The 12,440-nt window shown below is 33.8% G+C and overlaps 1 protein-coding gene across 2 annotated transcripts in view; it reads left to right on the forward strand.

The window, feature by feature from the left end:
* fndc3ba (fibronectin type III domain containing 3Ba) overlaps nucleotides 1–12,440 on the forward strand; it is a 233,921-nt gene that overhangs the window by 186,243 nt on the left and 35,238 nt on the right. For both annotated transcript variants that reach the window (XM_062040932.1, XM_062040933.1), the window contains exons 15-20: nucleotides 3,444–3,579; nucleotides 3,686–3,757; nucleotides 6,438–6,556; nucleotides 6,625–6,730; nucleotides 11,506–11,678; nucleotides 11,894–12,007. In XM_062040932.1, the coding sequence (XP_061896916.1) occupies nucleotides 3,444–3,579; nucleotides 3,686–3,757; nucleotides 6,438–6,556; nucleotides 6,625–6,730; nucleotides 11,506–11,678; nucleotides 11,894–12,007 (720 nt within the window). The remainder of the gene's footprint in view (nucleotides 1–3,443; nucleotides 3,580–3,685; nucleotides 3,758–6,437; nucleotides 6,557–6,624; nucleotides 6,731–11,505; nucleotides 11,679–11,893; nucleotides 12,008–12,440) is intronic.

A 12,440-nucleotide genomic window follows, 5' to 3' on the forward strand; every position in this document is an offset into this window, starting at 1 on the left:
CTGTTATATCTCACATTATATATTGTGTTGTACATTATCCTGTTATATCTCACATTCTATATTGTGTTGTACATTATCCTGTTATATCTCACATTCTATATTGTGTTGTACATTATCCTGTTATATCTCACATTCTATATTGTGTTTTACATTATCCTGTTATATCTCACATTCTATATTGTGTTGTACATTATCCTGTTATATCTCACATTCTATATTGTGTTGTACATTATCCTGTTATATCTCACATTCTATATTGTGTTGTACATTATCCTGTTATATCTCACATTCTATATTGTGTTGTACATTATCCTGTTATATCTCACATTCTATATTGTGTTGTACATTATCCTGTTATATCTCACATTATATATTGTGTTGTACATTATCCTGTTATATCTCACATTCTATATTGTGTTGTACATTATCCTGTTATATCTCACATTCTATATTGTGTTGTACATTATCCTGTTATATCTCACATTCTATATTGTGTTGTACATGATCCTGTTATATCTCACATTCTATATTGTGTTGTACATTATCCTGTTATACCTCACATTCTATATTGTGTTTTACATTATCCTGTTATATCTCACATTCTATATTGTGTTGTACATTATCCTGTTATATCTCACACTCTATATTGTGTTGTACATTATCCTGTTATATCTCACATTCTATATTGTGTTGTACATTATCCTGTTATACCTCACATTCTATATTGTGTTTTACATTATCCTGTTATATCTCACATTCTATATTGTGTTGTACATGATCCTGTTATATCTCACATTCTATATTGTGTTTTACATTATCCTGTTATATCTCACATTCTATATTGTGTTGTACATGATCCTGTTATATCTCACATTCTATATTGTGTTGTACATTATCCTGTTATATCTCACATTCTATATTGTGTTCTACATGATCCTGTTATATCTCACATTCTATATTGTGTTGTACATTATCCTGTTATATCTCACATTCTATATTGTGTTGTACATGATCCTGTTATATCTCACATTCTATATTGTGTTGTACATGATCCTGTTATATCTCACATTCTATATTGTGTTGTACATGATCCTGTTATATCTCACATTCTATATTGTGTTGTACATTATCCTGTTATATCTCACATTCTATATTGTGTTGTACATTATCCTGTTATATCTCACATTCTATATTGTGTTGTACATTATCCTGTTATATCTCACATTCTATATTGTGTTCTACATGATCCTGTTATATCTCACATTCTATATTGTGTTGTACATTATCCTGTTATACCTCACATTCTATATTGTGTTTTACATTATCCTGTTATATCTCACATTCTATATTGTGTTGTACATGATCCTGTTATATCTCACATTCTATATTGTGTTGTACATGATCCTGTTATATCTCACATTCTATATTGTGTTGTACATTATCCTGTTATATCTCACATTCTATATTGTGTTGTACATTATCCTGTTATATCTCACATTCTATATTGTGTTGTACATTATCCTGTTATATCTCACATTCTATATTGTGTTGTACATTATCCTGTTATATCTCACATTATATATTGTGTTGTACATTATCCTGTTATATCTCACATTCTATATTGTGTTGTACATTATCCTGTTATATCTCACATTCTATATTGTGTTGTACATTATCCTGTTATATCTCACATTCTATATTGTGTTGTACATTATCCTGTTATATCTCACATTCTATATTGTGTTGTACATTATCCTGTTATACCTCACATTCTATATTGTGTTTTACATTATCCTGTTATATCTCACATTCTATATTGTGTTGTACATTATCCTGTTATATCTCACACTCTATATTGTGTTGTACATTATCCTGTTATATCTCACATTCTATATTGTGTTGTACATTATCCTGTTATACCTCACATTCTATATTGTGTTTTACATTATCCTGTTATATCTCACATTCTATATTGTGTTGTACATGATCCTGTTATATCTCACATTCTATATTGTGTTTTACATTATCCTGTTATATCTCACATTCTATATTGTGTTGTACATGATCCTGTTATATCTCACATTCTATATTGTGTTGTACATTATCCTGTTATATCTCACATTCTATATTGTGTTCTACATGATCCTGTTATATCTCACATTCTATATTGTGTTGTACATTATCCTGTTATATCTCACATTCTATATTGTGTTGTACATGATCCTGTTATATCTCACATTCTATATTGTGTTGTACATGATCCTGTTATATCTCACATTCTATATTGTGTTGTACATGATCCTGTTATATCTCACATTCTATATTGTGTTGTACATTATCCTGTTATATCTCACATTCTATATTGTGTTGTACATTATCCTGTTATATCTCACATTCTATATTGTGTTGTACATTATCCTGTTATATCTCACATTCTATATTGTGTTCTACATGATCCTGTTATATCTCACATTCTATATTGTGTTGTACATTATCCTGTTATACCTCACATTCTATATTGTGTTTTACATTATCCTGTTATATCTCACATTCTATATTGTGTTGTACATGATCCTGTTATATCTCACATTCTATATTGTGTTGTACATTATCCTGTTATATCTCACATTCTATATTGTGTTGTACATTATCCTGTTATATCTCACATTCTATATTGTGTTGTACATTATCCTGTTATATCTCACATTCTATATTGTGTTGTACATTATCCTGTTATATCTCACATTCTATATTGTGTTTTACATTATCCTGTTATATCTCACATTCTATATTGTGTTGTACATGATCCTGTTATATCTCACATTCTATATTGTGTTGTACATTATCCTGTTATATCTCACATTCTATATTGTGTTGTACGTGATCCTGTTATATCTCACATTCTATATTGTGTTTTGGTAAAAGGTTGTCATAAACGTTACTTCATTCATGAAAAAAAAATAATACAAAAGAAAACCATTGTTTATGCATATGTAAATGTATTCAGTTATAAACATTCATTCACTTTCTTCTTTACTTCATGGATCTAAACTTTATATTTTTATATTTGTATTTTTTTCTATATTTTTATTGTAATATTTTCAGAATGTGTTTGTTCAGTTTTTGGCCAAAGTAAGACAAAGAAAACAATCTGAAGTTATTTTTTAGTTTTAATGCCATGATCTAGTGGTCACACTTGTCATTACACCATGTACCAAATGAAATTGCTTGGAGGTGGGTAAGCACAACCAAAATGTTAAGGCGCACTGTGGAGTTTTGAGAAAATGGAAGGATTCTAAGTGCGCCTTCTAGTCCGGGAAATACTCGCCTTGTTTCAGTTTGTATTTGGTGGTGTGCAAGAAGTATGACAAATGATGAATATTGACACTCCAGGAATTGTGACATATTCCTAATCTTGAAAGTGTCTTCTTGTGCGCCTGCAGCTCATCACATCCAACATGGAAGGCAAGAGCAGTCCCAGCGAGGTTCTGGTCTGCACCACCAACCCGGACAAGCCAGGACCGCCGTCCGCGCCCTGCGTGGTGGCGTCCACACCCTGCACCCTCACGGTCACATGGGGTGAGCGTCCTGGTCACGCGCCCGCCACGCTCACACAAACATGTTTATTGAAGTTCAGCGTGGAATCATTGATCTTCCTGATGAAAAAAAGCTTCTCCCCCATCAGATCCGCCTCAGGACGACGGCGGTTCAGACGCGCTCACGTATTTGCTGGAGATCTGCGAGGGCTGTTCACAAGGTATGTTCTTTTATTGCACAGTTCATCTTGTCCTGTCCATTTCATTGGCTAATGTCTGCCTGCAGGAAATCCAATGTTCTCTTCTTTGTCTTAATGGCAGCAAATGAAAGCAGAGGCTTTTAATTCAAGCCCACTTATCTGGAACTAAACTAGAACCCTTAACAGTCCCAGGCGCCCATCTTCTGCTTTTCAGGCTCGTCTTATAAACACTTCAATCATGTACACTTTTTTCACTAAATCTATCAACACATTGGGCTTCAAATCACTCCAAATCTTTTTTTGGTGGTTTTTTTTTAACTAAAAAAAAAGCATTTAGGAAAAAATAAATAGAATACGTAAACAGAAGCAACATATAGTATGAAATAGGTTAACATAGGCAGAAGAAGGTAAACAAAATGTATCATTAAAATAAATAAATAAAAAGAGTAGGTAAACAAGTACAATTTGGTATAAAGTTGGTAAACATAGACAGAAGAAAATAAACGTGTAGGTAAACAAACAAAAATAATAATTATTTAAAATTAATAAAAGGACTAGGTAAACAAAAACATTGGTAAACATAGGCAGAAAAAAGTCAACAAGTTGGTAAACAAGCAAAAAGTAATAATTAGAATAAACAAAATAAATGTAAAGAATATGTAAACATAAGTAAAACATGTTATGAAGTTGGTAAACATAGGCAGAATAAAGTAAACAAGTAGGTAAACAAACAAAAAAGTAATCATTTAAATAAATATAAAGAATAGGCAAACATAAGTAAACCATGGTATAAAGTAGGTAACATAGGCAGAAGAAGGTAAACAAGTAGGTAAACAAAAACATATTATCAAATGAATAAATATAAAGAATAGGTAAACATTTGTAAAAGATGGTATAAAGCAGGTGAACAGGCAGAAGAAGGTAACAAGTAGGTCAATTAAAAAACAAATAATACGTAAAATAGAATAGGTAAACGTCAGTAAAATATGGTATAAAGTAGGTTAACATAGGCAGGAGAAAGTAAACAAGTAGGTAAACAAACAAAAAGTAATCATCAAAATAAATCAAATAAATGTAAAGAATAGGTTAACATAAGTAAACATGGCATAAAGTTGGTAAACATAGGCAGAAGAAAGTAAACAAGTAGGTAAACCAACAAAAAAGTAACAATTGAAATAAACAAAATAAATATAAAGAATAGGTAAACAAGTTAAACATGGTATAAAGTAGGTAACATAGGCAGAAGAAAGTAAACAATCAAATAAATAAATATAAATAATAGCTAAACATTAGTCAAACTTGGTATAAAGTAGGTAAACATAGGCAGAAGAAGGTAACAAGTAGGTCAATTAAAAACTAATAATAAAAAAATATAATAGGTAAACATTAGTAAAATATGGTATGAAGTATGTAAACATAGGCAGAAGGTAAAGAAAAAGTAATAATCATTTAATATATGTTTATATGTGTGTGGGTGTGTGTATATATATACACTAGCGTTCAAAAGTTTGGGGTCACATGTAAATGTCCTTATTTTTGAAGGAAAAGCACTGTACTTTTCATTGAAGATAACTTTAAACTAGTCTTAACTTGAAAGAAATACACTCTATACATTGCTAATGTGGTAAATGACTATTCTAGCTGCAAATGTCTGCTTTTTGGTGCAATATCTACATAGGTGTATAGAGGCCCATTTCCAGCAACTATCACTCCAGTGTTCTAATGGTACAATGTGTTTGCTCATTGGCTCAAAAGGCTAATTGATGATTAGAAAACCCTTGTGCAATCATGTTCACACATCTGAAAACACTTTAGCTCCTTACAGAAGCTACAAAACTGACCTTCCTTTGAGCAGATTGACTTTCTGGAGCATCACATTTGTGGGGTCGATTAAACGCTCAAAATGGCCAGAAAAAGAGAACTTTCATCTGAAACTCCACAGTCTATTCTTGTTCTTACAAATGAAGGATATTCCACTAAATTGTTTGGGTGACCCCAAACTTTTGAACGGTAGTGTATGTTATATATATTTTTATATATATGTATATATATATATGTATGTGTAGGGAAAAAAGGACAAGACTATTTAATCTCTACAGGCCTGTTTCATGAGGGGTTTCCTCAATCCTCAGGAGATTTTAAATTGAATTAAAATAGATTAAAATCTCCTGAGGATTGAGGAAACCCCTCATGAAACAGGCCTGTAGAGATGAAATAGTCTTGTCATTTTTTCCCCAAACATACATATTACGCTCTACCACGGTATCGAGCACTATTTTTTTTGGATAATCTAATTAAGACATATATATATATTTTGTATTATTATTTGTATTTATTTATTTATTTTCCTGGACATGATGTGCGCACAATGCTGGCCTACAAGCCGCGGCTCATGTTAGTCAACACACACACACACACACACACACAGCAACTTGCAAGTAGAAACAGTGTGAAGACTAAAGAGGGAGAATGGACGTATTTTGTCTTTAAAGCTAACGATAAACACTGAAGCTTAAAAATGTGAACACAAAAACCCATCAAAACCTAAATACTCATCATTTTGCTCATTTGCGGCACAAGAAAAATGAGGTAAGCTGATGTCCCCATGATTTTTTAAAATTGTGTGTGTGTGTGTGTGTGTGTGTGTGTGTGTGTGTGTGTGTGTGTGTGTGTGTGTGTGTGTGTGTGTGTGTGTGTGCAGCGAGCCAATGGGAAGTGGCGTACAGCGGCCCATCAACAGAGTGTGTGTGCGAGCGGCTGTCAGCGGGCAGCGTGTACAACCTGCGGGTGTGCAGCATCACCACCGGGGGACACAGTCAGGTAGTCCTTGGCTCCTTGACGTTTATAGCGCATACAGAGCTTCACCGTGACCTCATCCTCTCCTCAAGTGCGCCACGAGCGTTCCAGTCCGCACTTTAAGCGTGCCGCCGGGGCCCTGCCAGCCGCCGAGGATTGTGGGTAAAGCCAAACACAAGGAGGTGCAGTTGGAATGGGGTATGTGGATGTATTTATCTATTATTATATCTTTTTGCTGCTTTAGTGCTGCCTTAATCGCCCTCTGGCTGCCTGCCGTGTTTACCCCGCCTGCTCTAATCAGAGCGCTTCAGCCTTAATGGAGGTCTAATTTAGCAGCCTGGTGTTGTCGTCATGGTCCCCTTAGAGCACAGCGCCGCTGCTGGATGTTGGCAGCCGCATTTTTCCCAGCATGCAACGGCCGGAAAGCGCTTGTGTTTCATTCTTTTTTTCACCACTTTGGTCTGATTGCCACAATTAACCACAAGTTAAGGTCACCCATAATGGCTTTCCACCCTTATTTGAACTGGAAACAAGCTTGTTTGTGCTAAAGGCCAAATATGGAGGGAAATTACTGACAACAATGTTTTTACTCACGCCCAACCATTCGCAAGTTGGATGCATACATCCATCCATTTTCTACTGCTTATCCCTCTCAGGTGGGCTGGAAAAAAAGATGTTCTTCCATTAAAAAAAACATTCACAAGTATATGTTTTCTGCAAGTAAAAAAATGATATGCAAGTATAAAAACATATTTCTTCCATTCCAAAATATTCACAAGTATAAAAATAATTATCTTCAATTAAAAAAACGATTCACAAGTATAACAATAATTTTTTGCAAGTGTACAAACAATTTTCTTCAATTAAAAAAACAATTTGCAAGTAGAAAATAATTTTCTTCAATTAAAATAACTGTTTTCAATTATAAAACTATTTTTTTCCATTAAAAAAAATTATTCACAAGTATAAAAACAGTTTTCTTTAAATAAAAAATGATTTGCGAGTATAACAATAATTTTCTGCAAGTAAAAAAAAACAATTCGCAAGTATAAAAACAATTTTGTTCAATTAAAAAAAAACGATTCACAAGTAGAAAAAATATTTTTTGCATGTAAAAAAAACGATTTACAAGTATACAAACCATTTTCTTCAATTAAGAAAACAATTTGCAAGTAGAAAAATAATTTTCTTCAATGAAAAAAAAAATTTGCAATTATACATATATTCGTTTTTCCATTAAAAAAATTATTCACAAGTATAAAAAAATATTTTTTTTAAATAAAAAATGATTCACAAGTATAAAAATTATTTTCTGCAGGTAAAAAAAAAAAGTTCTTCAATTAAAAATATGATTCACAAACTATTGTATTTTTCATTTTTAAAATGTTTACATGTCATTTTTTATAAATGGCTGCGATGTTGTTTGGCTACTTTTGGAGTGTTGCAGGGCCGGGTTTGGTTTTGGAGTTGGAATTGTATTATTATGGTATTATTGTGTATTATTTTGTTGGACTGATTAATAAAAAAAACGATAAAAAAACCCAAAAAAAACGATTTGCTAGTGTATAAAAAATGTCTTCAATTAAAATACAATTCGCAAGTACAAAAATAATTTTCTGCAAGTCAAAAATACAATTGGCAAGAATGTAAACAATTTTCTTCAATTAAGAAAACGATTTGCAAGTATAACAATTATTTTTTGCGAGTAAAAATACTATTCGCAAGTATATAAACAATTTTCTTCAATTAAAAAAACAATTTGCAAGTAGAACAATTAATTTCTTCTAAAGTGAAATAACAAAATAATTATCTGCAGGGAAAAAAACAATTTTCTTCAATTCAAAAAAAACATTTCAAGTATAAAAACAATGTTCTTCAAGGTTAAACCTTTGTCAGTAATATTTGCCAGTAAAATTCCACGCACTTAATTGGCCCTCCACAACAGCAGGTGGTGCTGCTGAGTCTATTTTAAGGCCGCCAGAGCTCCTGGTATTTTGCGCATGGGGCCCTCTGTCAAAAAACACCAAAGAAGAAGAAGAGGAGTAGTGAGTAAAATGGCGGACAGAAAAGAATGGAAACAAGCTCAACCTGTAAGTTTCCCCTTGGCACTGTTGGGACCTTCTCAGGTTCCAAAAGCAGAGAGTTATTTGGGAGATGTTTTGTAAAATGTCAACATCACAATGATTGTCAAAGGTAAAGACACCACCACTACATTTTTGAAAGACTGATATCAGAATGGTATGAGTACGTCTTTCAAAAATCACTGATGATGATGTATTTGTCTTTATGGCATTGATACAAGTGAGAATGTTTGATGTGTTTGATTCACCAAACCGTGTGACATACGTACGCAAGTTATAAAGAAGGGAAGTCATTTCATGCGGACGCTATGGACGCAACTGGTATGTACCGTATTTACCACTGGCCTCAGTTGGATGTAAATACTATTTATTTACTCAGCATTGAATCCTTACTGATAGTGTTTGATGCCATCCTTCTGATAGTGTTTGATGCCATCCTTACTGATAGTGTTTGATGCCATCCTTCTGATAGTGTTTGATGCCATCCTTCTGATAGTGTTTGATGCCATCCTTCTGATAGTGTTTGATGCCATCCTTCTGATAGTGTTTGATGCCATCCTTCTGATAGTGTTTGATGCCATCCTTCTGATAGTGTTTGATGCCATCCTTCTGATAGTGTTTGATGCCATCCTTCTGATAGTGTTTGATGCCATCCTTCTGATAGTGTTTGATGCCATCCTTCTGATAGTGTTTGATGCCATCCTTCTGATAGTGTTTGATGCCATCCTTACTGATAGTGTTTGATGCCATCCTTCTGATAGTGTTTGATGCCATCCTTCTGATAGTGTTTGATGCCATCCTTCCGATAGTGTTTGATGCCATCCTTCTGATAGTGTTTGATGCCATCCTTCTGATAGTGTTTGATGCCATCCTTCCGATAGTGTTTGATGCCATCCTTCCGATAGTGTTTGATGCCATCCTTCTGATAGTGTTTGATGCCATCCTTCTGATAGTGTTTGATGCCATCCTTCTGATAGTGTTTGATGCCATCCTTCTGATAGTGTTTGATGCCATCCTTCTGATAGTGTTTGATGCCATCCTTCTGATAGTGTTTGATGCCATCCTTCTGATAATGTTTGATGCCATCCTTCTGATAGTGTTTGATGCCATCCTTCTGATAGTGTTTGATGCCATCCTTCTTTGGAGGAAGGCAACAACCAACTTATAAAACCATTAATACAAGTGTTATTTTCATCAAACGTTTCTGTATTTCATTTCAAATGTAATTAATGAGCGTCAAGCACACCTGTGAAGTATTTCAGGTGACTACCTCTTGAAGCTCATGGAGAGAATGCCAGGAGTGTGCAAAGCAGTAATCAGAGCAACGTTCAAGTTAAAGTAGCAATGATTGTCACACACACACACACACACACTAGGTGTGGTGAAATGTGTCCTCTGCATTTGACACATCACCCTTGTTCACCCCCTGGGAGGTGAGGGGAGCAGTGAGCAGCAGCGGTGGCCGCGCCCGACAATCATTGTTGGTGATTTAACCCCCGATTCCAAGCCTTGATGTTGAGTGCCAAGCAGGGAGGTAATGGCTCCCATTTTTATAGTCTTTGGTATGACTCGGCCGGGGTTTGAACTCACAACCTACCCATCTCAGGGTGGACACTCTAACCACTAGGCCACTGAGCAGGTGGCTATTTTGAAGAAACTAGAATATAAAAAACATGTTTTCAGTTATTTCACCTTTTTTTGTTAAGTACATAACTCCACATGTGTTCATTCATACTTTGGATGTGACAATCTACAATGTAAATAGTCAATAGTAAATAGTCATGAAAATAAAGAAAACATTGCATTGAATGAGAAGGTGTGTCTAAACTTGTATATAATAATAATAACATCTCTAATAAGAATATGTATAATAATAACATCTCTAATAAAAAATATATATAATAATATCGTCTCTAATAAGAATATATATAATAATAACGTCTCTAATAAAAAATATATATAATATCGTCTCTAATAAGAATATATATAATAATAACGTCTCTAATAAGATTATATATAATAATAACGTCTCTAATAAGAATATAGATATAATAATAATGTCTCTAATAAGAATATATGTAATAATAACGTCTCTAATAAGAATATATATAATAATAACGTCTCTAATAAGATTATATATAATAATAACGTCTCTAATAAGATTATATATAATAATAACGTCTCTAATAAGAATATAGATATAATAATAATGTCTCTAATAAGAATATATGTAATAATAATGTCTCTAATAAGAATATATATAATAATAACGTCTCTAATAAGATTATATATAATAATAACGTCTCTAATAAGAATATGTATAATAATAACGTCTCTAATAAGATTATATATAATAATAACGTCTCTAATAAGAATATGTATAATAATAACGTCTCTAATAAGAATATATATAATAATAACGTCTCTAATAAGATTATGTATAGGCTCCAGCACCCCCTGCGACCCTGAAAGGGACAAGCAGTAGAAAATGGATGGATGGATAATTCCAATGTCTCTGGTGGCGCTCAGTGTTAGTCTGCAATCATGCTCCCTCGGTTTGAATCCTGGCCCACAATTGTGTCAGGAAGATATGCAAATATTAAATATGATAAATGTCTTATTTTGCACACAAACTAATCAGAAAAAATGTATTTATGTATTACAAAAACAATGCATCATATTAAATGTGGGTTTGATTAAAAAAATATGGAAAACAATTAAGAAATTACAACTTTTTAGTATATCATCGTTCAATGAGCATTAATATTAATAACTAGCATGTCTAATCATTTTAAATGTATTAATGTTTGTTTTTTTATTGTATATTTATACAAACGTCTAAAAACCCTGCCTTGGTGGATTATTATATTCGTTATAAACGTGTCTTGTCAGACGCTCCTGCCTCTGAGCCCTTGTGCGAGGCCTTGATGTTCAACCTGGAGATGAGCGAGGGCGACGCCAAAGCAGCCCAAGTGTTCCAGGGATCGGAGCTGCAATGCACTGTGGGTAGTCTGCTACCCGGGGCCACATACAGCTTCAGACTGAGGGCGGCCAACGATGCTGGGGTGAGGAACTGCCATACTAATGTAACATACATAATATTACAGCATTATTAAAGGTGTGCGTGTGTGTCTGTGTGTGTGTGTGTGTGTGTGTGTGTGTGTGTGTGTGTGTGTGTGTGTGTGTGTGTGTGTGTGTGTGTGTGTGTGTGTGTGTGTGTGTGTGTGTGTGTGTGTGTGTGTGTGTGTGTGTGTGTGTGTGTGTGTGTGCGTGCTTTCAGTTTGGCGATTACTCTGAGCCAACCGAGGTGACGACTGCAGCAGGTCCTCCTGGCCAGTGTGGGGCGCCACTCATCTCTCTCACCAGCAACACCTGCATCTCACTTACCTGGGAGGTGAGGAGCATTTCATGTTTTACTGACAGCTCCTGATTGAAATTGTAAACCATTGAGTTAAGCCTCTAGCTGGGATGGCGCTAGCTGCATCACATGTGACAAATTCTAAAATCTTTACATCCTAATTCTAAATATTTCTTCAATTTGCCTGATTTGCGAAGATTTTTACGCACGGAAAGTTCTCTGCGGACCAATCAGCAGACTTCTTGTGTGTGACTTTAAAAAGTATGTATTATTCACAACTTTTGTGTTCTAAGGCTATTTATAATACATTTATACTGTATACATATAAAGTATATATTACTCAATCATCAGAAAATCTCCTGATGATTGAGGAAACCCCTCATGAAAAAGGCCTGTAGAGATTAAATAGTCTTGTGATTTTTTTCCCACACATACATATATATATATATATATATATATATATATATAT

This window comes from Entelurus aequoreus, linkage group LG03 (assembly GCF_033978785.1).
Source record: "Entelurus aequoreus isolate RoL-2023_Sb linkage group LG03, RoL_Eaeq_v1.1, whole genome shotgun sequence".
In the NCBI taxonomy this organism is placed as follows: Eukaryota; Metazoa; Chordata; class Actinopteri; order Syngnathiformes; family Syngnathidae; genus Entelurus; species Entelurus aequoreus.